At 41.2% G+C, this 26,216-nt stretch overlaps 1 protein-coding gene across 2 annotated transcripts in view; it reads left to right on the top strand.

The window, feature by feature from the left end:
• LOC112249431 (glutamate receptor ionotropic, delta-2) overlaps positions 1–26,216 on the top strand; it is a 724,520-nt gene that overhangs the window by 433,951 nt on the left and 264,353 nt on the right. For both annotated transcript variants that reach the window (XR_006083189.1, XM_042320306.1), the window contains exons 5-6: positions 17,504–17,557; positions 21,893–22,066. Coding sequence is in view for 1 of the 2 variants with exons in the window: in XM_042320306.1 (XP_042176240.1) it covers positions 17,504–17,557; positions 21,893–22,066 (228 nt within the window). In the remaining variant the exon portion in view is untranslated. The remainder of the gene's footprint in view (positions 1–17,503; positions 17,558–21,892; positions 22,067–26,216) is intronic.

Genomic DNA, 26,216 nt, shown 5'->3' with positions numbered 1-26,216 from the left:
ATGATGTTTATGATGTCATAAAGTAGCCATGCCCCCTTCAAAACATTTAGATAAGATGCTGTGTATAATATGATTTTTATGATGTCATAAAGTAGGCATGCCCCCCTTCAAAACATTTAGATAAGATGTTGTGTATAATATGATGTTTATGATGTCATAAAGTAGGCATGCCCCCTCAAAACATTTAGATAAGATGCTGTGTATAATATGATGTTTATGATGTCATAAAGTAGCCATGCCCCCTCAAAACATTTAGATAAGATGCTGTGTATAATATGATGTTTATGATGTCATAAAGTAGGCATGCCCCTCCTCAAAACATTTACATAAGATGCTGTGTATAATATGATGTTTATGATGTCATAAAGTAGGCATGCCCCCTCAAAACATTTACATAAGATGCTGTTTATAATATGATGTTTATGATGTCATAAAGTAGCCATGCCCCCTTAAAACATTTAGATAAGATGCTGTGTATAATATGATGTTTATGATGTCATAAAGTAGCCATATGCCCCCTCAAAACATTTAGATAAGATGTTGTGTATAATATGATGTTTATGATGTCATAAAGAAGGCATGCCCCCTCAAAACATTTAGATAAGATGCTGTGTATAATATGATGTTTATGATGTCATAAAGTAGGCATGCCCCTCCTCAAAACATTTACATAAGATGCTGTGTATAATATGATGTTTATGATGTCATAAAGTAGCCATGCCCCCCTCAAAACATTTAGATAAGATGCTGTGTATAATATGATGTTTATGATGTCATAAAGTAGCCATGCCCCCCTCAAAACATTTAGATAAGATGCTGTGTATAATATGATGTTTATGATGTCATAAAGTAGCCATGCCCCCTTCAAAACATTTAGATAAGATGTTGTGTATAATATGATGTTTATGATGTCATAAAGTAGGCATGCCCCCTCAAAACATTTAGATAAGATGTTGTGTATAATATGATGTTTATGATGTCATAAAGTAGGCATGCCCCCCCTCAAAACATTTAGATAAGATGCTGTGTATAATATGATGTTTATGATGTCATAAAGTAGCCATGCCCCTCCTCAAAACATTTACATAAGATGCTGTGTATAATATGATGTTTATGATGTCATAAAGTAGGCATGCCCCTCCTCAAAACATTTACATAAGATGCTGTGTATAATATGATGTGTATGATTTCATAAAGTAGCCATGCCCCCCCTCAAAACATTTAGATAAGATGCTGTGTATAATATGATGTTTATGATGTCATAAAGTAGCCATGCCCCCCTTCAAAACATTTAGATAAGATGTTGTGTATAATATGATTTTTATGATGTCATAAAGTAGGCATGCCCCCCTCAAAACATTTAGATAAGATGTTGTGTATAATATGATGTTTATGATGTCATAAAGTAGGCATGCCCCCCCTCAAAACATTTAGATAAGATGCTGTGTATAATATGATGTTTATGATGTCATAAAGTAGCCATGCCCCCCTCAAAACATTTAGATAAGATGCTGTGTATAATATGATGTTTATGATGTCATAAAGTAGGCATGCCCCCCTCAAAACATTTACATAAGATGCTGTGTATAATATGATGTTTATGATGTCATAAAGTAGGCATGCCCCCTCAAAACATTTAGATAAGATGCTGTGTATAATATGATGTTTATGATGTCATAAAGTAGCCATGCCCCCTCAAAACATTTAGATAAGATGCTGTGTATAATATGATGTTTATGATGTCATAAAGTAGCCATGCCCCCTTCAAAACATTTAGATAAGATGTTGTGTATAATATGATGTTTATGATGTCATAAAGTAGGCATGCCCCCTCAAAACATTTAGATAAGATGTTGTGTATAATATGATGTTTATGATGTCATAAAGTAGGCATGCCCCCTCAAAACATTTAGATAAGATGCTGTGTATAATATGATGTTTATGATGTCATAAAGTAGCCATGCCCCCCTCAAAACATTTAGATAAGATGCTGTGTATAATATGATGTTTATGATGTCATAAAGTAGCCATGCCCCCTCAAAACATTTAGATAAGATGCTGTGTATAATATGATGTTTATGATGTCATAAAGTAGGCATGCCCCCCTCAAAACATTTAGATAAGATGTTGTGTATAATATGATGTTTATGATGTCATAAAGTAGGCATGCCCCCCCTCAAAACATTTAGATAAGATGCTGTGTATAATATGATGTTTATGATGTCATAAAGTAGCCATGCCCCCCTCAAAACATTTAGATAAGATGCTGTGTATAATATGATGTTTATGATGTCATAAAGTAGGCATGCCCCTCCTCAAAACATTTACATAAGATGCTGTGTATAATATGATGTGTATGATTTCATAAAGTAGCCATGCCCCCCCTCAAAACATTTAGATAAGATGCTGTGTATAATATGATGTTAATGATGTCATAAAGTAGCCATGCCCCCCTCAAAACATTTAGATAAGATGCTGTGTATAATATGATGTTTATGATGTCATAAAGTAGGCATGCCCCCTCAAAACATTTAGATAAGATGTTGTGTATAATATGATGTTTATGATGTCATAAAGTAGGCATGCCCCCTCAAAACATTTAGATAAGATGCTGTGTATAATATGATGTTTATGATGTCATAAAGTAGCCATGCCCCTCCTCAAAACATTTACATAAGATGCTGTGTATAATATGATGTTTATGATGTCATAAAGTAGGCATGCCCCTCCTCAAAACATTTACATAAGATGCTGTGTATAATATGATGTGTATGATGTCATAAAGTAGCCATGCCCCCTCAAAACATTTAGATAAGATGCTGTGTATAATATGATGTTTATGATGTCATAAAGTAGCCATGCCCCCCTTCAAAACATTTAGATAAGATGTTGTGTATAATATGATTTTTATGATGTCATAAAGTAGGCATGCCCCCCTCAAAACATTTAGATAAGATGTTGTGTATAATATGATGTTTATGATGTCATAAAGTAGGCATGCCCCCCCTCAAAACATTTTGATAAGATGCTGTGTATAATATGATGTGTATGATGTCATAAAGTAGCCATGCCCCCCCTCAAAACATTTAGATAAGATGCTGTGTATAATATGATGTTTATGATGTCATAAAGTAGGCATGCCCCTCCTCAAAACATTTACATAAGATGCTGTGTATAATATGATGTGTATGATGTCATAAAGTAGGCATGCCCCCCTCAAAACATTTACATAAGATGCTGTTTATAATATGATGTTTATGATGTCATAAAGTAGCCATGCCCCCCTAAAACATTTAGATAAGATGCTGTGTATAATATGATGTTTATGATGTCATAAAGTAGCCATATGCCCCCCTCAAAACATTTAGATAAGATGTTGTGTATAATATGATGTTCATGATGTCATAAAGAAGGCATGCCCCCCCTCAAAACATTTAGATAAGATGCTGTGTATAATATGATGTTTATGATGTCATAAAGTAGGCATGCCCCTCCTCAAAACATTTACATAAGATGCTGTGTATAATATGATGTGTATGATTTCATAAAGTAGCCATGCCCCCCCTCAAAACATTTAGATAAGATGCTGTGTATAATATGATGTTAATGATGTCATAAAGTAGCCATGCCCCCCTCAAAACATTTAGATAAGATGTTGTGTATAATATGATTTTTATGATGTCATAAAGTAGGCATGCCCCCCTCAAAACATTTAGATAAGATGTTGTGTATAATATGATGTTTATGATGTCATAAAGTAGGCATGCCCCCTCAAAACATTTTGATAAGATAAGATGCTGTGTATAATATGATGTTTATGATGTCATAAAGTAGCCATATGCCCCCCTCAAAACATTTAGATAAGATGTTGTGTATAATATGATGTTTATGATGTCATAAAGTAGGCATGCCCCCCTCAAAACATTTAGATAAGATGTTGTGTATAATATGATGTTTATGATGTCATAAAGTAGGCATGCCCCCCCTCAAAACATTTAGATAAGATGCTGTGTATAATATGATGTTTATGATGTCATAAAGTAGCCATGCCCCTCCTCAAAACATTTACATAAGATGCTGTGTATAATATGATGTTTATGATGTCATAAAGTAGGCATGCCCCTCCTCAAAACATTTACATAAGATGCTGTGTATAATATGATGTGTATGATTTCATAAAGTAGCCATGCCCCCCCTCAAAACATTTAGATAAGATGCTGTGTATAATATGATGTTTATGATGTCATAAAGTAGCCATGCCCCCCTTCAAAACATTTAGATAAGATTTTGTGTATAATATGATTTTTATGATGTCATAAAGTAGGCATGCCCCCCTCAAAACATTTAGATAAGATGTTGTGTATAATATGATGTTTATGATGTCATAAAGTACTAATGCCCCCCTCAAAACATTTAGATAAGATGCTGTGTATAATATGATGTTTATGATGTCATAAAGTAGCCATGCCCCTCCTCAAAACATTTACATAAGATGCTGTGTATAATATGATGTTTATGATGTCATAAAGTAGGCATGCCCCTCCTCAAAACATTTACATAAGATGCTGTGTATAATATGATGTGTATGATTTCATAAAGTAGCCATGCCCCCCCTCAAAACATTTAGATAAGATGCTGTGTATAATATGATGTTTATGATGTCATAAAGTAGCCATGCCCCCCTCAAAACATTTAGATAAGATGTTGTGTATAATATGATGTTTATGATGTCATAAAGTAGGCATGCCCCTCAAAACATTTAGATAAGATGCTGTGTATAATATGATGTGTATGATGTCATAAAGTAGCCATGCCCCCCTCAAAACATTTAGATAAGATGCTGTGTATAATATGATGTTTATGATGTCATAAAGTAGGCATGCCCCTCCTCAAAACATTTACATAAGATGCTGTGTATAATATGATGTGTATGATGTCATAAAGTAGGCATGCCCCCTCAAAACATTTACATAAGATGCTGTTTATAATATGATGTTTATGATGTCATAAAGTAGCCATGCCCCCTAAAACATTTAGATAAGATGCTGTGTATAATATGATGTTTATGATGTCATAAAGTAGCCATATGCCCCCTCAAAACATTTAGATAAGATGTTGTGTATAATATGATGTTCATGATGTCATAAAGAAGGCATGCCCCCCTCAAAACATTTAGATAAGATGCTGTGTATAATATGATGTTTATGATGTCATAAAGTAGGCATGCCCCTCCTCAAAACATTTACATAAGATGCTGTGTATAATATGATGTGTATGATTTCATAAAGTAGCCATGCCCCCCCTCAAAACATTTAGATAAGATGCTGTGTATAATATGATGTTTATGATGTCATAAAGTAGCCATGCCCCCCTTCAAAACATTTAGATAAGATGTTGTGTATAATATGATTTTTATGAAGACATAAAGTAGGCATGCCCCCCTCAAAACATTTAGATAAGATGTTGTGTATAATATGATGTTTATGATGTCATAAAGTAGGCATGCCCCCCCTCAAAACATTTTGATAAGATGCTGTGTATAATATGATGTGTATGATGTCATAAAGTAGCCATGCCCCCCCTCAAAACATTTAGATAAGATGCTGTGTATAATATGATGTTTATGATGTCATAAAGTAGGCATGCCCCCCCTCAAAACATTTACATAAGATGCTGTTTATAATATGATGTTTATGATGTCATAAAGTAGCCATGCCCCCCCTTAAAACATTTAGATAAGATGCTGTGTATAATATGATGTTTATGATGTCATAAAGTAGCCATATGCCCCCCTCAAAACATTTAGATAAGATGTTGTGTATAATATGATGTTCATGATGTCATAAAGAAGGCATGCCCCCCCTCAAAACATTTAGATAAGATGCTGTGTATAATATGATGTTTATGATGTCATAAAGTAGCCATGCCCCCCTTCAAAACATTTAGATAAGATGCTGTGTATAATATGATGTTTATGATGTCATAAAGTAGGCATGCCCCCTCAAAACATTTAGATAAGATGTTGTGTATAATATGATGTTTATGATGTCATAAAGTAGGCATGCCCCCTCAAAACATTTAGATAAGATGCTGTGTATAATATGATGTTTATGATGTCAAAACATTTTGATAAATGTAGCCATGCCCCTCCTCAAAACATTTACATAAGATGCTGTGTATAATATGATGTTTATGATGTCATAAAGTAGGCATGCCCCTCCTCAAAACATTTACATAAAATGCTGTGTATAATATGATGTGTATGATGTCATAAAGTAGCCATGCCCCCTCAAAACATTTAGATAAGATGCTGTGTATAATATGATGTTTATGATGTCATAAAGTAGCCATATGCCCCCCTCAAAACATTTAGATAAGATGTTGTGTATAATATGATTTTTATGAAGACATAAAGTAGGCATGCCCCCCTCAAAACATTTAGATAAGATGTTGTGTATAATATGATGTCATAAAGTAGCCATGTCCCCCGTCAAAACATTTAGATAAGATGCTGTGTCTAATATGATGTTTATGATGTCATAAAATAGGCATGCCGGAGAAGAAAATAGTCAAATCCAAGCCAATCTTTTCACGTTTTGATTTAGGACTAACCAACCCCGTTCTATGCATTTGTGTGTATACGCTGTCTTTGGACTTATTCCACATTATTCCACGTTGTTGTGTTACAGCCTGAATGTTTGTCTCGTCCTTCTACACACAATACCCCATCATGACAAAGTGAAAATGTGTTTTTAGACATTTTTGCCAGTTTAATGAAACTGAATTGGGCAACATTTGCTTATTATTCTTTTCCAAATTCTTCAAGCTCTGTCAAATTGGTTATTGATCATTGCTAGACGAGCATTTTCAGGTCTTTCCATCGATTTTCAAGTAGATTTAAGTCAGAACTGTAACTCTGCCACTCAGGAACATTCATTGTCTTTAACTCTCCTAGTGTCTGGTGGAAAGCTGACTGAACCAGGTTGCCATGCTCAAAGGGATATTCAATGTCTGCTTTTTTTTATTTTCACCCATCTACCAACAGGTGAATCTGTGTTTGAAATTGACTGCTCGACTGAGGGATCTTACACATAATTGTTTGTGGGGTACAGAGATGAGCTAGTCCATGCAACTTATTATGTGACTTGTTAAGCAGATTTATACTAATTGACGGAAGACATTTCAGCTTGTCATTTGTTATCAATTTGTAAAAATGTAAAAAAACATAATACCACTTTGGCATTAAGGGGTATTGTGTGTAGGCCAGTGACACAAAATCTCAATTTAATACATTTTAAATTCAGGCTGCAACTCTAGGCAGAGTTGCAAAGAAAAAGCCATATTTCAGACTGGCCAATAAAAGTAAAAGATGAAGACGGGCAAAATAACACACTGGACAGAGGAACTCTGCCTAGAAGGCCAGCATCCCAGAATCACCTCTTCAGTGTTGACGTTGAGACTGGAGTTTTGCGGGTACAATTTTATGAAGCTGCCAGTTGAGAACATGTGAGGCATCTATTTCTCAAACTAGACACTCTACTGTACTTGTCTTCTTGCTCAGTTGTGCCCCCAGGGCCTCCCACTCCTCTTTCTATTCTGGTTAGAGCCCGTTTGCGCTGTTCTGTGAAGGGAGTAGGACACAGTGTTGTACCAGATCTTTGGTTTCTTGGCAGTTTCTTGCATGGAATAGCCTTCATTTCTCAGAACAAGAATAGACTGACGAGTTTCAGAAGAAAGTTCTTTGTTTCTGGCCATTTTGAGCCTGTAATCTAACCCACAAATGTTGATGCTTCAGATACTCAACTAGTCTAAAGAAGGACCGTTTTCTTGCTATTTTAATCATAACAACAGTTTTCAGCTGTGCTAACATAATTGCAAAAGGGTTTTCTAATGATCAATTAGCCTTTTAAAATTATAAACGTGGATTAGCTAACACAACGTGCCATTGGAACACAGGAGTGATGATTGCTGATAATGGGCCTCTGTACGCCTATGTAGATATTCCATAAAAAATCAGCTGTTTCCAGCTACAATAGTCATTTACAACATTAACAATGTCTACACTGTATTTCTGATCAATTTGATGTTATTTTAAAGGACATATAATGTGCTTTTCTTTAAAAAACGATCGATGTCAGAGTGGAATGGACTAAGATACAGTAGAATAGTATATAATACAGTATATACATATGAAATGAGTAATGCAAGATATGTAAACATTATTAAGTGAATGAGATACCGTAGAATAGTATAGAAAACAGTATATACATATGAGATGAGTAATGCCAGATGAAACTTCCTGAAGGAACTCTATCAGCTGTTTTATGGTGGCTATGGTGCTTATTGTTGTTTACCCTGACTGCACTACACATCTCCCAATTGGGACAATAAAGGTGTATGCCAAGGCCTTCTGTCTCCACTGGGTGAGTGGTCTAGCTAAACTTAGCCTAGCCCTGTTTTCCTGCAATCTCCATGGGTGTGGTGTAATTGTGATCATCGTCTCCATCACCAGAGTCTGCTAGATGACTACTGGCACTTCATGCTGTTCCTGCTCTCACTGCCAGAGAGCAGACATGCAGGTTGAACATGTGAGATAGTAACAATAATCAGAGCTATGCAACAGCAGCTAGTCTCAGGTACGTTGTCCCCCCTCCATTCAGATCCCTCTGTGTTGTGTCATTACCAGTAGCCTCATACAGCACGACTAAAGGCTGAAGGATTCTCCTCTCATGCAAATAACATTGATCTGATGAATCTAAAAATAATAGACAATAGATTAGCTTGTTTTTGTTCTCGTTCCTTTTTTTGCGAGCGCCATCGCTTTTGGCCTGATTTTATTTGAAGTCGGGCGTGAAATTGGAAGTACACAGCTAATTTTCCATGGAGGAACAATTTCGCTGATAACCCCCCTTCATACACGATAGGGGTATGGCCTTAACAGATCACCGTCGCTCATCTTCCCCAACATCTCCAGGTGCCATGGGAAGTTCTTTATTGGGGGAGGAGAACTTATCGTTTCTCAATGGAGAGTCCAGGTTCCCAGGGTTCTGGAACAGATATTTCCAGGTTCCCAGGGTTCTGGAACAGATATATCCAGATTCCCATGGTTCTGGAACAGATATATCCAGATTCCCAGGGTTCTGAAACACATATATCCAGGTTCCCATGGTTCTGGGACAGATATATCCTGTTTCCCAGGTTTCTGGAACAGATATAGCACCATGTGTCTGATTTAAGTGTGATACTGATGGTGGATGAGGAGCTCTATCTCTCACAGTCTAATCACAGATGCTTTGATCTATGAGACACAACGCCAGTTACCTAGCTAGCTGTCAGTCAAATAAAAATAATTACCGTGCAGGACTCACTCACTCCCTTAAGCCCTCTGCTTTCCTAGCGCAGAGCAAGGCAAGGCAAACCTCACTGGTGTCTCAATGAGAGCCCTGCTTCAAGCCTTTTAACCTTAGGCTGAGTTTATCCTTGCTTACAGTGGCAAGAAAAAGTATGTGAACTCTTTGGAATTACCTGGATTTCTGCATAAATTAGTCATAAAATTTGATCTGATCTTCATCTTAGTCACAACAATAGACAAACACAGTGTGCTTAAACTAATAACACATAAATTATTGTATTTTTCTTTTCTATATTGAATACATCCTTTAAACATTCACAGTGTAGGTAGGAAATGTGAACCCCTAGGCTAATTACTTTTCCAAAACCTAATTGGAGTCAGGAGTTTGCTAACCTGGCATCCAATCAATGAGATGAGATTGGAGATGTTGGTTAGAGCTGCCCTGCCCTATAAAAAACACTCACAATATTTGAGTTTGCTATTCACAAGTAGCATTGCCTGATGTGGACCATGCCGTGAACAAAAGAGATCTCAGAAGAACTAAGATTAAAAATAGTTGACTTGCATAAAGCTGGAAAGGGTTACAAAGTATCTCTAAAAGCCGTGATGTTCATCAGTCCACGGTAAGATACATTGTCTATAAATGGAGAAAGTTCAGCACTGTTGCTACTCTCCCTAGGAGTGGCTGTACTGCAAAGATGACTGCAAGAGCACAGCGCAGAATGTGTCAGAATGTGTCAGCTAAAGACTTACAGAAATCTCTGGAACATGCTAACATCTCTGTTGACGAGTCTACGATATGTAAAACACTAAACAAGAATGGTGTTCATGGGAAGACATCACTGAAGAAGCCACTGCTGTCCAAGAAAAACATTGCTGCACATCTTAAGTTCGCAAAAGAGCACCTGGATGTTCCACAGCGCTTCTGGCAAAATATTCTGTGGGCAGATTGAACTAAAGTTGAGTTGTTTGGAAGAAAAACACAACACTATGTGTGGAGAAAAAAAGGCACAGCACACCAACATCACAACCTCATCCCAACCTTAAAGTATGGTGGAGGGTGAATCATGGTTTGGGGCTGCTTGCTGCCTCAAGGCCTGGACAGCTTGCTATCATCTACGTAAAATTGAATTTTGTCAAGACGTTTTGCAGGAGAATGTAAGGCTATCTGTCCGCCAATTGAAACTCAACAGAAGTTGGGTGATGCACCACGACAACGACCCAAAACACAGAAATACATCAACAACAGAATGGCTTCAACAGAAGAAAATACACATTCTGGAGTGGCCCAGTCAGAGTCCTGACCTCAACCTGATTTAAAATGCTCTGGCATGACCTCGAGAGCGGGTTCACACCAGAAATCCTAAGAATATTGCTGAACTGAAACAGTTTTGTAAAGAGGAAAGGTCCAAAATTCCTCCTGACCGTTGGGCAGGTCTGATTCGCAACTACAGAAAACGTTTGGTTGAGTTTATTGCTGCCAAAGAAAGATGGTCAACCAGTTATTTTAAATCCAAGGGGTTCGCATACTATTTCCACCCTACACTGTGAATCTTTACACGGTGTGTTCAATAAAGACGTGAAAAAGTATACTTTTTTATGTTATTTAGTTTAAGCAGACTGTGTTTGTCTATTGTTGTGACTTAGATGAAGATCGGATCAAATTTGATGACCAATTTATGCAGAAATCCAGGTCATTCCAAAGGGTTCACATTCCTTGTTCTTGCCACTGTAGGTAATGAATCAGCTTACTTTCTGCTCGCATTCTTTCTGGCAGAAAGTTTTCTGGTTGAAAGAATCCCCCCTGTGTTGTTCGAGACCCTGCACATGGCTCCAAACCAGCAAGCCGGGCCATCAGGAGGAGCGTCTCTGTGTCCGAACACACTGCCAAAATCAATAGCCTTCTCCTTGGCCGTGGACTAATGCAGCGAGGCAAAGTTTAATGTCCCAGGCCTTGTTGGGTGGTGCCATAGAGAGCGGCTTGCTTTTGGTCCAGATTTCTTGTTGGCCGCTCTATTTTCGTCATCAGTTGAGTGTTAACAACCTTGAACTGAAGTGTTGGTTACAGCAGCCAATCCCCAGAGGAGCACATCTTCCCCCGGAATTCTGGCCTTTCTCTAATTAGGCAGAAACATCTGCCCTTGGACAAGCTGGGGAGAGCACTAATGGGCGTGAATGGACACAGAGAGCCTGAGGTGGGCTGGCATGTACTCATGAACACACACACACCCGCACACACACATGCACACACACACATGCACACACACACGCACACTCCGTCTCTTCAGTGAAGCATAGCCCCATCTGTGCTCTGTGTGGCAAACATGTTTCACATACCACTTCACACAAATACTGTGCTGTAAGTCAGCAGGATCATCATGAAAACATAGCAGGCAGTAAACTTGCAAGTCATCAGAGAGAGATTGCGGGGGAGATAAAGAGAGATGGGTGGTGGGAGAGAGAGGGGGATGAGTGGGAGAGGGATATAGAGAGGGGGGATGGGAGAGAGAGAGCGGAAGAGAGTTAGAGACCAGGAGAGAGAGAGCGGGAGAGAGTGAGAGAGCGGGAGAGAGAGAGAGCTGGAGAGAAACAGAGAAAGAGAGAGAGAGAGAGAGAGAGGGGGGGAGGTGGGAGAGAGAGATAGGGGGAGATAGAGAGCGGGAGAGAGAGAGAGAGAGAGAGAGAGAGCGGGAGAGAGAGAGAGGGCGGGAGAGAGAGAGAGCTGGAGAGAAACAGAGAAAGAGAGAGAGAGGGGGGGGAGAGAGATAGGGGAGATAGAGAGCGGGAGAGAGAGAGAGAGAGAGCGGGAGAGAGAGAGAAAGGGAGAGAGAGAGAGAGAGAGCAAGAGAGCGAGAGAGCGAGAGAGAGAGAGAGAGACTAGGGAGCAGGGCAGAAATAGAGTTCAGAAATAAATGACCAGTCAGTGAGTCTGGGGCAGGGCTGTAAATAGTTCCTATCATGTCTGGCACAGAGATGGGTTTCCAGTGTCATCATGGCCCTCACCGATGACACCCACTTGGTTGTCATGGTTACTACCTGGCTGAGTGACCAGTGGACAGAGTGGAGCGAGGAAGAGAGAGAAAGAAAGAGGGAGGGAGGGAGACCATGATTGACAAGTGGTAGTAAGAGAAAGAGAGAGGGATTGGAGAGGGAGACAGATAGGGGGTGACAGAGAAAGAGAGAGGGATTAGAGAGGGAGACAGAGAAAGAGAGAGGGATTGGAGAGGGAGACAGATAGGGGGTGACAGAGAAAGAGAGAGGGATTAGAGAGGGAGACAGAGAAAGAGAGAGGGATTGGAGAGGGAGACAGATAGGGGATGACAGAGAAAGAGAGAGGGAGACAGAGGGAGACAGAGGGAGAGAACAGATAGAGCGACAGGAGGAGAGTGAAAAACCTCTCCCTCTCTGTTTGCCTTATCTCACTGCCTCAGTCCAATTGACAGGTTGTTTTATGGGACTTGTCTGCAGTGTAATTATGAAGTTTTATTGAGTCTTTGTAGGAGATTAAAACACTATTAACGCTCCGCTGTCATACTCTCCAGCTGTTGCTTTTGTTTATGACTAAAGTGTTTTATGACACCCCCGCTTTAGTCACCTACACAATTAGGTTGAATTAAATACATTGAACAGGAGAAACATGGGGTGCTGCCGGCAGAGAGGAAGACTTGTCCTTGTAGATGGGAGATGGAGATGTGTGGAAGGAGGAGAGGAAGACTTGTCCTTATAGATGGGAGAGTGATGGAGATGTGTGGAAGGAGGAGAAGAAGACTTGTCCTTGTAGATGGGAGATGGAGATGTGTGGAAGGAGGAGAGGAAGACTTGTCCTTGTAGATGGGAGATGGAGATGTGTGGAAGGAGGAGAGGAAGACTTGTCCTTATAGATGGGAGAGTGATGGAGATGTGTGGAAGGAGGAGAAGAAGACTTGTCCTTGTAGATGGGAGATGGAGATGTGTGGAAGGAGGAGAGGAAGACTTGTCCTTGTAGATGGGAGAGTGATGGAGGTGTGTGGAAGGAGGAGAGGAAGACTTGTCCTTGTAGATGGGAGAGTGATGGAGGTGTGTGGAAGGAGGAGAGGAAGACTTGTCCTTGTAGATGGGAGAGTGATGGAGGAGAGGAAGACTTGTCCTTGTAGATGGGAGATGGAGATGTGTGGAAGGAGGAGAGGAAGACTTGTCCTTGTAGATAGGAGAGTGATGGAGGTGTGTGGAAGGAGGAGAGGAAGACTTGTCCTTGTAGATGGGAGAGTGATGGAGGTGTGTGGAAGGAGGAGAGGAAGACTTGTCCTTGTAGATGGGAGAGTGATGGAGGTGTGTGGAAGGAGGAGAGGAAGACTTGTCCTTGTAGATGGGAGAGTGATGGAGGTGTGTGGAAGGAGGAGAGGAAGACTTGTCCTTGTAGATGGGAGATGGAGATGTGTGGAAGAAGGAGAGGAAGACTTGTCCTTGTAGATGGGAGAGTGATGGAGGTGTGTGGAAGGAGGAGAGGAAGACTTGTCCTTGTAGATGGGAGAGTGATGGAGGTGTGTGGAAGGAGGAGAGGAAGACTTGTCCTTGTAGATGGGAGAGTGATGGAGGTGTTTGGAAGGAGGAGAGGGAGACTTGTCCTTGTAGATGGGAGAGTGATGGAGATGTGTGGAAGGAGGAGAGGAAGACTTGTCCTTATAGATGGGAGGAGGTGATGGAGATGTGGTGGAAGGAGGAGAAGAAGACTTGTCCTTGTAGATGGGAGATGGAGATGTGTGGAAGGAGGAGAGGAAGACTTGTCCTTGTAGATGGGAGAGTGATGGAGATGTGTGGAAGGAGGAGAGGAAGACTTGTCCTTGTAGATGGGAGAGTGATGGAGGTGTGTGGAAGGAGGAGAGGAAGACTTGTCCTTGTAGATGGGAGAGTGATGGAGGTGTGTGGAAGGAGGAGAGGAAGACTTGTCCTTGTAGATGGGAGAGTGATGGAGATGTGTGGAAGGAGGAGAGGAAGACTTGTCCTTATAGATGGGAGAGTGATGGAGATGTGTGGAAGGAGGAGAAGAAGACTTGTCCTTGTAGATGGGAGATGGAGATGTGTGGAAGGAGGAGAGGAAGACTTGTCCTTGTAGATGGGAGAGTGATGGAGGTGTGTGGAAGGAGGAGAGGAAGACTTGTCCTTGTAGATGGGAGAGTGATGGAGGTGTGTGGAAGGAGGAGAGGAAGACTTGTCCTTGTAGATGGGAGAGTGATGGAAATGTGTGGAAGGAGGAGGAGAAGAAGAAGGGAACTGAGACATGTACAGAGAAGCTAGGGATCTGCTTGGGAGTGCAGAGCAGAGCAGAGAGAGAGATATACAAAGACATGGCTACCCAAAGAGGAGTGTGTATGTGATCACTGCACGACAGGGGAGGTAGAAACAGAGATGCACTTTCTCCTTTACTGTGATAAATATTCCTCAACAAGAGATTCATTATTCACAGAAATTACTACATTTATTCCTAATTTTAATTTATAAACCAAAAATGATCATAGGCAAAGGAGCAATGTCTCTTCTTGCAGCCAAATATGTATTTGTTTGCCATAGCCTAAGGGACACTAAATAATAACATCTGCATAGTAAATAGTAAATCAATTATTATTAGTATGATTGTTATTACTATTATTGTTGTCACTATTATTATTATTATTTGTATTATTATTATTATTGTTGTTGTTGATTATTATTCCAAATGGTAGTGGTACATGTGGTACGGGTAGTAGGGGTGGGGGTGATGGTAATGATAGCAGTTTAAAGGATGGTGGTAGCAGTAGTAGTAATGATGATGGTAGTTGTAGTACTGATGTAATGGTGAGGATGACAATTAGTTAGTTATACGTTAGTTATGATTTCATTTTCCATGTTTAGCCTGTTATATTTATTATTTTCCTACCATTGAATTTTGTTATTACTATTATTATTATTCTTTATTACAATGTGTATTGTATACATTGTTGCTTTGGCAATATTGACACAATGTTTTTCATGCCAATAAAGCAGCTTGAGAGAGAGAGAGAGACAGACAGACAGACAGACAGACAGACAGACAGACAGACAGACAGACAGACAGACAGACAGACAGACAGATAGCCACAGACATACAGACAGACAGGCAGGCAGACTGTTACAATGGAAGAGAATAAGAGGATAATAAGGGGAATAAGACATGTCTTTAAATGCAGAACAAACAAGGTTAGAGCATAACTGAAAGGTCACCGGTTTGAATCCCAGAGCCAACAAGGTGAAACATCTGTCTCTGTTCCCTTGAGCAAGGCAGTAACCCCATTGCTCCAGGGGCGCCGGATAAGGGTGACCCTGGCCCTGACCCCACTCTCTACGGGTGTGTCAGGGGAAGTTGGGATATGAAGAAACACATTTTTATGTGTAACAGGACAAATTATAATAATGATTAATATTATCATTATTGATGATGATGATGATGATGATGAGGAAGGCCCAAAAAATGGTCAAAGACTCCAGTCACCCAAGTCATAGTCTGTTCTCTTTGCTACCGCACGGCAAGCAGTACCGGAGAGCCAAGTCTCAGTCCAAAAGGCTCCTTAACAGCTTCTACCCCCAAGACATAAGACTGCTGAACAACTAATCAAATGGCCACCTGGACAATTTACATTGACCCCCCCTCCTTTTGTTTTTACACTGCTGCTACTCGCTGTTTATTATCTATGCATAGTCACTTTACCCCTACATACATGTACTAACCAGTACCCCCACACATTGACTTGTTACCGGTATCCCCTGTATATAGCCACGTTCTTGTTATTTTATTTTTTACTTTATTTGATTTGGTAAATATTTTCTTAACTCTTTCTTGAACTGCATTGTTGGTTAGGGGCTTGTAAGTAAGCATTTCACGGTAAGGTCTACCTGTTGTATTCGGCGCATGTGACAAACACAGTTTGATTTTATTTGATATATTATTGTTATTATTATTATGATTGTGTGGATGTGTGTGTGTGTGTGTGTGTGTGTGTGTGTGTGTGTGTGTGTGTGTGTGTATGTGAGTGTGAGTGTGTGTGTGTGTGTGTGTGTGTGTGTGTGTGTGTGTGTGTGTGTGTGTGTGTGTGTGTGAGAGAGAGAGAGAGCGAGAGAGGGAGAGGGTTTTGACATCACTCTACATACAACACTCAGGATGCGCTACTCGCTCACCTGTAAACACACAATATATATGTGTGCGTGTGTGTGTTTAAGTTTAAGTGCTCCCACAGCAATCCACCCTAATTTCTATCATTGTGTGTTTGCTTTACAGCAACTGTCATTTCTGCTCACTGGAATTACACAAATTATAGTGTTCGCTCGCTCCATTAGCTGCTCCATGATGCCAAAATATTATCGCTAGTTAAGAGTTGACATGGATACATATTTATGCTTGTTTGTATAAAGTATTCATGGGTTTTTCTCCCACCCACAGCAAACTCCATTTTTTATGAGAGACTACAGCATTTCCATATAGCATGATCCACCCAGCTGTCTCATGGTGTCTATAAAATGAGGGTCTCTGTTCAGTGTGTATCACTGAAGCAGTACAGATTGTGTGTCTCTGTTCAGTGTGTATCACTGAAGCAGTACAGATTGTGTGTCTCTGTTCAGTGTGTATCACTGAAGCAGTACAGATTGTGTGTCTCTGTTCAGTGTGTATCACTGAAGCAGTACAGATTGTGTGTCTCTGTTCAGTGTGTATCACTGAAGCAGTACAGATTGTGTGTCTCTGTTCAGTGTGTATCACTGAAGCAGTACAGATTGTGTGTCTCTGTTCAGTGTGTATCACTGAAGCATTACAGATTGTGTGATAGAGATGTAAAGGACATATGCAGTGTTTACCGTGTATACTGTCTGCTAACGCGGGACCATTGCCTTTAACTTCCAATCCCGCTGTAACGCTGAACTTCCCCGTGGGTTAAATAGCTTGACAGCTTTCATGACTGCAGTCTACTTACAGTCAGAGGCGTCAGAAAGGGAACACAGTCAAAAGCATTTGCTTTAAAGTGGATAATTGCACCATCAGATGCATATTTTAGAAATGTATAATATTACCAGGCTGGTCAATCCTAACAAAATATGTATTGAATTCCTGAATATATATATTCTAATCGTTTTTTTTTTCTTCTCTCTCTCTATCGTTGTGTTTTTCAGGTTGTGGAGACGAATCTCATGGCATTCGACTGTCACTGGATCATCATCAATGAGGTCAGTGCGGAGGCAGCCAAGGCTACAGTGTGGCATGCTGGGTTGTAGTGTTGTTGTTGTGTTTGGGGTGGGTATGCTTATAGCTGTCTGCCGAGGTAACAGTAGGGGTACTGCAGAACACTGGGGGGGGGGTCACAAATACCCTCAAAATGAACACAAACAAAGACACACATAAATGAACCTGTTTCATGTTGAAAGGCCATCTACGGCCAGGTTTTATCTTTAATATGAATGACAGATGATGGCTATAATGATGTTCCTTTTTTCTACAACTCACCCCACTGAAGTTCGGATTGAAAAGCAGAGCATTCATAACTGACTGTTCCCCTCTATATGTGGGGACGTATGGCATGAAGACAGACTGGAACAGTCTCTCTCTCTCGCCCTTTCCTTCCATGCCTCCCTGCTTGGCTTGTTCCACATGGCGGGGTGAATGAGCACAAATGCCAACACACTGATCCAAATTAATACTGGCAAGTGAGGAAAAAAATAATACCACTTCAAGAGAAATTGAAATGGGGTCCGCCGAGACGGAGGGATGTTTTTCCTCAATAAGAGCAGGATGGATTTGGGGCTGCTGGGGGATGGTCCCCTGTAGTTAGCAGGATAGGTTTGAGGGAACTAGAGGATGCATCCTAATAATATATCTCTCGTTCACTACTTCCCACAACTCTAAGAGCAGTGGATTTGTTGGGACATGGGCTTGTGGGGGTTTCATGTACCTGTCATATCCTTTCAAATCAGGGACAGGAAGTAAACAGTGTACACTTGTGTGAGAAAAGAGAGATAATTGGGACATAGCCAGACATTCACAGTCCCTGCATGGGGTGGTCTTGCTGACTCGTGTTAAAAGACCAACCTGAATACAGTAGGTTGACGTGTGAATCGGCTCAGCGTCACTCTCAGAATACAAAGATGCCATGGATAGGAATTCAAAGCTAAAGAATATGCCAGTAATACCAGAACTATACTAGACTGTTGGCATTACTTTAACTCAGACTGAAGAGCATAGAAAGCAGCTTAAACTTATTCATAAATATATTAGGTGACATTGTTGTCTTGAATCTACAGATGTAGGATCTTAATTTGAGCCAGTTTGCTACAAACGAAACCATCAAACAGGCAAAAGTGTAATCCTTATTCTTCTGGAAAATGTTATCCCAAGCGGGGGACTTCTGTCCTCTATTAATTCCACATTTGTTTTACATTTTTGCTGTGCCGCCAGGTGTTATGGGATATCAAAGGATGCATGTGATTGGGACATGCCAATTTTGACATCCTTCCTAGAAATTCTGCCTCATAAGGCAGCATCCTTAGTATTACCAGTTGCCTCGTTAAACCATCAATACACACTGAATTCACCTACACAGCTGATCTTAATTGCAACCATTATTGGTCACCTCATTACCGCTCTCTAGAAGATGCTTGCAACCAAAGTGAACCCTGGACTGAAATGTGTAACTACATCAAGTCAATCAGGGGATTGAGTTGTTCATGCCAGAAGGATGTGGGCCGGAACCGAGCCCATGCGGTAGACCTATATTTTCACCCTAAAGGCAGCAGCCCTAACTACTAGACCACCCCGTGATTGATCTCAAGTTTGACAGTTCATTCGTAACCTTAATATGCAGGAGACTCTTGTATGCCTTAGCCTAGTGGAGACCAATATCTATCTTGTGTTTATAAGATATATACAATGATGGTTGTTGATGTGTACGGCTGCATTTCAGATACGTTCTTGTAAATGTTTGTGTTGCAGTAATAGGCTTAGCGTTTGAGCGAACAAGAGAGAACATCATTTTGATAGCAATCCCTGATCCCCATGATTCGACTGCCCCGGCATGGAGAGAAAGAGAACTGCTCAAGTTAAGATCTGACATCTGTACAAGTTTGCTACAAGTTCCTGCAACAACAGGATGATCAAATTAAGATACGGCATCTGTAATCGCTTTGGTCTATTCAGAGAAGAACCCGTCTCCTATTTTAAATGTCAATCGCCTTAGCATTTGTCCAAAAGTATCACACGTCAAGTTAAATGACATTCTCCTTGCCATGCGGACTCCTAGTCATGGCTGATATGTCATGTAATCTAGACAGAAAGTTTTGACAGAAAACAAGTCGGGGCAAATCCCTGACCCTAATTAAGCCTTAACCACCGAGTCCCCAGAGGGACCACAGTCATGTCCCAATCATTTACACTGACGACATGCCAAGAGCTTTTAGTACATGTCCACTGAAAGTCAAATGAGTTGACGTTTGTCAATTGGTACGTACCAGCACTTTGGAGGAGTTTGTACTCCTGTTAATAAAAACATGTAAAAAACAAATGCCTCCCCGACAGTATTTATTTTCTGGCCCTTGACCACGCTATGCTCGGGGAACGGCAAAGATGTTTTTGGCAGCAACTTTCTTACCACTTTTCTGTGTTTATTCTGCCTTTTGTCAGAGCTTTGCGAGATAATCCCCTTCCTCGTTTTACTGGGGGGACATGTTTGGGCTGTCGCCTATTACAAAGAGACGAGAATTTGACACATCACGTTGCTAAATCGTTTGAAATTAGATTGGCTGTTCCTCTGTTGGCAGACAGGTGTATCGTTGTGTTCTGTTTGGATGTGGAGAATGGCCACCCGAGCAGTGGTATTAGTGGACGCGGTCACCATCACCAATGTCATGCAGACGAAACATGTGCAAATAAAAATCAGTCAGCCAGAACAGCTTGGTGAAGTTTTGGAGCTACCTTCACCAGGGACGTTCCGACGTCTGCATTCATTAAATCATCAGACCCTGCTCCCCGCGCTCTGCATGTCCGGTCTAAAAAGAGGGAGATGTCTTTAGGCTAAAATTAGCAAGGTTCCACAAGGACGAACACATGCACATGCGCTCTCTCTCTTCTATGCACCTCACTCACTCCCCTCTCATGTGATCAGGGTTTACATCAAATGAATAATGGCTAGATGCACGAGGCCTCAAGTGCTTTCTTAACACAATATGGGAATAGTATAATAAATGCAATTTACCGTATGAATTGATCCATGACATATTGATGATTACATTTAAATTTTAGTCATTTAGAAGACACTCTTCTCTGCAGTGACTTACAGGAGCAATTAGGGTTAAGTGCTTTGCTCAAGAGAACAGACTTTTCACCTTTTGGTTACTGGCCCAACGCATCCAATGCTTTTAACCGCTAGGCTTCCTGCCACCAAACTTACTATACGATTACTATAGGATTACTATAGGATTACTATAAGCTTAAGATACGATTACTATACAAGTACTGTACGATTACTATAAGCTTACTATACGATTACTATAGGATTACTATAGAATTACAATAGGATTACTATACGATTACTATAGGATTACTATACGATTACTATACGATTACTATATGATTACTATACGATTACTATACAATTACTATACATTTACTATACGATGACTATACAACTACTATAGGATTACTATACAATTACTATAGGATTACTATATGATTACAATAGGATTACTATACGATTACTATAGGATTCCTATATGATTACTATACGATTACTATACGATTACTATACAATTACCATAGGATTACTATACGATTACTATACGATTACTATAGGATTACCATACGATTACTATACGATTACTATAGGATGACTATACAATTACTATAGGATTACTATATGATTACAATAGGATTACTATGCAATAACTATAGGATTACTATACCCTTACTATACAATTACTATAGGATTACTATATGATTACTATAGGATTACTATAGGATTACTATATGATTACTATAGGATTACTATCCAATTACTATAGGATTACTGTATGATTACTATACGATTACTGCAGTATATGATTACAATAAATCCCTTTATAACAGTTGTGTATTTGTTTATACGGCAAATAATTGGTTTCCCTCTGTTCTTCTGAACCCACTTTTTCCCGTGGTGTGTGTGTGTGTGTGTGTCTGTCTGTCTGTCTGTGTGCCTGTCTGTCTGTCGTCTGTGTGTGTGCGTGTCTGTCTGTCTGTCTGTCTGTCTGTCTGTCTGTCTGTCTGTCTGTCTGTCTGTCTGTCTGTCTGTGTGTGTGTGTGTGTGTGTGTGTGTGTGTGTGTGTGTGTGTGTGTGTGTGTGTGTGTCTGTCTGTCTGTCTGTGTGCCTGTCTGTCTGTCGTCTGTGTGCCTGTCTGTCTGTCGTCTGTGTGTGTGCGTGTCTGTCTGTCTGTCTGTGTGCCTGTCTGTCTGTCGTCTGTGTGTGTGTGTGTGTGTGTGTGTGTGTGTGTGTGTGTGTGTGTGTGTGTGTGTGGGTGGGACTCTTTGGGATCCTGCAGGAAATCTCAGACCAGGACGTCCAAGAACTGGTGATGAAGTCAATTGGGCGTCTGACCCTGATCAGGCAGACCTTCCCCCTGCCCCAGAACACCAGCCAGCGCTGTGTCAAGCACAACCACCGCATCAACACCTCCCTCTGCGACCCCAAGGACCCCAAAGCTCAGACACTGGAGGTAACACACACCACACCAAAGGTGTCCCCCGAATGGCTCCCTTTTGATTATATAGTCTACTACTTTAGACCAGAGCCCTGTCAAAAGTAGTTCACTTCATAGGGAATATGGTGTCATTGTCCCCTCATCACCCCCTTTGCCACCCCTCCTTTTCCTCCAATTTCACAACTTCAAATGATCTCAAAGTTGTTGATGGCACCAACGTTGTCGCCCTGTGCCCCCAGGCTTGTGTTGTCTTCCAGGCTTTGTGATTCATTTTTGGAGAAGTAGGCCCACAATTTGTTTGTATCAAACATCATAATTCATTGCAATATTATCATGGAAATGTGGCACATCATTTCTTTGTTGTTATAAAAATACAAATAAAATGTGTCCCTGGGCAGCAATATTGTGTCTATAATTATTGTTGAACATCAAGCCTTCAAATACAACAAATGCAGGGAGGAAAAGAACAGTGTACCTAGGGTTTTATATTTTCACCTCATTTTAAACATTTTCCTTCCAGGGAATAAATCACTCCCCGCTAAGCCGGTATTTCCCGCCAAAACCGGACGTGTCATTCATATAAAACCAGTTGGGCAACATTATTATACATAATAATAATAATAGATAAACATTTTCATGTTGCATTCATTATCATTCATTATCATTCGTCATCATTCATTATCGTTCATTATCATTCATTATCGGTCATTATCATTCGCCATCATTCGTCATCATTCATTATCATTCATTATCATTCGTCATCATTCGTTCGCCTACTTTAGCCTGAAAATGTATGGTAGTCTATTTCTAGAGCTTTTAAGTCAATGATCTCTCAGTGTCATGTTTTTTAAAATGTTTATGCCTATTTATGTCGGAGTTTTGAAACAGTCTGAATCACTTAGGCAAAAATTGTTTTAACAATTGGTCAAAACGCATAGGCTAGCCTACATCATATCCCAAATATAGCCACTGTCACATAAACACTGGGATTCAGGGAGCAGGTGTAGCAGACGAGTTTAGTAATGAAGAATGCAGATTAACAAAACAAGAGAAGCGTACAGAACGTGAATGAAAACAAACCACCACTGTCTGATGACTGAGGCCACTGAGGGCTACATAAAGGGAAGGTCATCCAGGTGATGATGAAGTCCACGTGTGCGTAATGATGGATACCAGGTGCGCGTAATGATGGATACCAGGTGTGCGTAATGATGGATACCAGGTGCGCGTAATGATGGATGCCAGGTGTGCGTAATGATGGATGTCAGGTGCGCGTAATGATGGATGCCAGGTGCGCGTAATGATGGATGCCAGGTGTGCGTAATGATGGATGCCAGGGCCGGTGGTTAGTAGACCGGCGACGTGGAGCGCTGGAGAAGGGGAGCGGGAGAAGGTGTGACAGCCATGGCATGAAAATAAATCAAACGTGAGCCTTCTAGCTTCACAACCTTGGACTAGGTCTACATAATAACATCAAATAAATAACTCCAACCCAGCCTAACAAATCTAGCATAAAGAGAGCCTTCTCGAGGCACACAAACTGAGGTTATAGGCTACAGTCTTATAAAAAAGGGCTCCAAAAGGGTTCTTCAGCTGTTCCTTTTTGGTTCCAGGTCTAACGTTTTTGGGTTCCATGTAGAACATACCACTCTGCATACCACTGCTGTCTTGCTTCTGAAGCTAAGCAGGGTTGGTCCTGGTCAGTTTCTGGATGGGAGACCAGATGCTGCTGGAAGTGGTGTTGGAGGGCCAGTAGGAGGCACTCTTTCCTCTGGTCTAAAAAAATATCCCAATGCCCCAGGGCAGTGATTGGGGACACTGCCCTGTGTAGGGTGCCGTCTTTCGGGTGGGATGTTAAACGGGTGTCCTGACTCTCCGAGGTCATTAAAGATCCCATGGCACTTATCGTAAGAGTAGGGGTGTTAACCCCGGTGTCCTGGCTAAATTCCCAATCTGGCCCTCAAACCATCATGGTCACCTAATAATCCCCAGTTTACAATTGGCTCATTAATCCCCCTCCTCTCCCCTGTAACTATTCCCCAGGTCGTTGCTGCAAATGAGAATGTGTTCTCAGTCAATTTACCTGGTAAAATAACGGATAAATAAATTAAAAAGTAAAGTGTTTTACATGGAGCCAAAATTCAATTCAATTCAATTCAAATGTATTTATATAGCCCTTCGTACATCAGCTGATATCTCAAAGTGCTGTACAGAAACCCAGCCTAAAACCCCAAACAGCAAGCAATGCAGGTGTAGAAGCACGGTGGCTAGGAAAAACTCCCTAGAAAGGCCAAAACCTAGGAAGAAACCTAGAGAGGAACCAGGCTATGTGGGGTGGCCAGTCCTCTTCTGGCTGTGCCTGGTGGAGATTATAACAGAACATGGCCAAGATGTTCAAATGTTCATAAATGACCAGCATGGTCGAATAATAATAAGGCAGAACAGTCAGGTGGAAGTTGAAACTGGAGCAGCAGCATGGCCAGGTGGACTGGGGACAGCAAGGAGTCATCATGTCAGGTAGTCATCATGCCAAAAAGGGTTCCTCAAAGGGTTCTAGTATGGGGACTGCCGAAGAACCGTTTTAGGTTCTAGATATTACGTGTTTTTCTAAGAATGTACATATCAAATAACCTGGCACCCTGTAGCAATCAAACCTACCCATAATGCACATATATAGGCCCTACCTGTTCAACTGATATTCTTTCTTCTGAAGTGGGCTCTCAAAAACCACAGTGCCCTCTGCACTCAGGCGGATCCTGATCTTGATATAAATTGTCCACCGACTAAAAAAGGCTTGCCCGACCTCTGTGGTGTCCTGGATGGTGTCCTGGATGGTGTCCTGGAAAGTGTCCTGGATGGTGTCCTGGAAGGTGTCCTGGATGGTGTCCTGGATGGTATCAGGGGCGGCAGGGTAGCCTAGTGGTTAGAGCGGTGGACTAGCAACCGGAAGGTTGCAAGTTCAAGCTGACAAGGTACAAATCTGTCGTTCTGCCCCTGAACAGGCAGTTAACCCACAGTTCCTAGGCCGTCATTGAAAATAAGAATTTGTTCTTAACTGACTTGCCTAGTTAAATAAAGGTAAAATAAAAAAATTAAAAATAATGGATGGTGGTCTGGATGTTGGCCTGGGTGGTGTCCTGGATGGTGTCCTGGAAGGTGACCTGGATTGCGGCCTGAATGGTGTTATGGATGGTGTCCTGGAAAATGTCCTGGATGGTGTCCTGGATGGTGTCCTGGAAAATGTCCTGGATGGTGTCCTGGATGGTGTCCTTGAAGGTGTCCTGGATGGTGTCCTTGAAGGTGACCTGGATGATGGCCTGGATGGTGTCATGGATGATGGCCTGGATGGTGTCATGGATGATGGCCTGGATGGTGTCATGGATGATGGCCTGGATGGTGTCATGGATGATGTCCTGGATGGTGTCATGGATGATGGCCTGGATGGTATCATGGATGGTGGCCTGGGTGGTGGCCTGTATAATGCCATTGAAGGTGACCTGGAATTTGGCCTGGATGGTGTCATTTATGTTGGCCTGGATGGTGTCGTGGATGGTGGCCTGGATGGTTGCCTGGATGATGGCCTGCATGCTGTCCTTGAAGGTGCACTGGAAGGTGGCCTGGATGGTGTCATGGTAGGTATCCTTGATGGTGACTTGGATGGTGTTCTGGATGGTGTCCTTGAAGGTGACCTGGATGGCGAGTGCCTCAAACAGGTGCAGGTATCTCGAACTGTTGGTTGCGGCTTCAAACAGGAAGAACTCCTTATAGAGGATTTTCAGGAGGTTGGATTCCTTTCTCTTCTTTCTTCTGTTGAAAGGTTGATGGCTTGCTGCAACATTGTTGACGAGTTTGGTGTTGCTTGCACATCTGTTGCAGCACCTTCATCCTCTGTGCTGCTCTCCTCTTCCTCGAACAGTCGTTTGACGAGGCCCTTGCTGTCCTCAATAACAGGGCACTTCTCAACAGCATGGCCCTTCTCTACAACATGGCCTTTCTCAACAGCATTGCCCTTCTCAACAGCATGGCTCTTCTCAACAGCATGGCACTTCTCAACAGCATGGCTCTTCTCAACAGCATGGCTCTTCTCAACAGCATGGCCCTTCTCAACAGCATGGCTCTTCTCAACAGCATGGCACTTCTCAACAGCATGGCTCTTCTCAACAGC

This window comes from Oncorhynchus tshawytscha, linkage group LG04, assembly GCF_018296145.1.
Source record: "Oncorhynchus tshawytscha isolate Ot180627B linkage group LG04, Otsh_v2.0, whole genome shotgun sequence".
Lineage (NCBI taxonomy): Eukaryota > Metazoa > Chordata > Actinopteri > Salmoniformes > Salmonidae > Oncorhynchus > Oncorhynchus tshawytscha.
The sequence above is the reverse complement of the archived record's forward strand: the minus strand, read 5'-3'. Positions and strand labels throughout refer to the sequence as shown.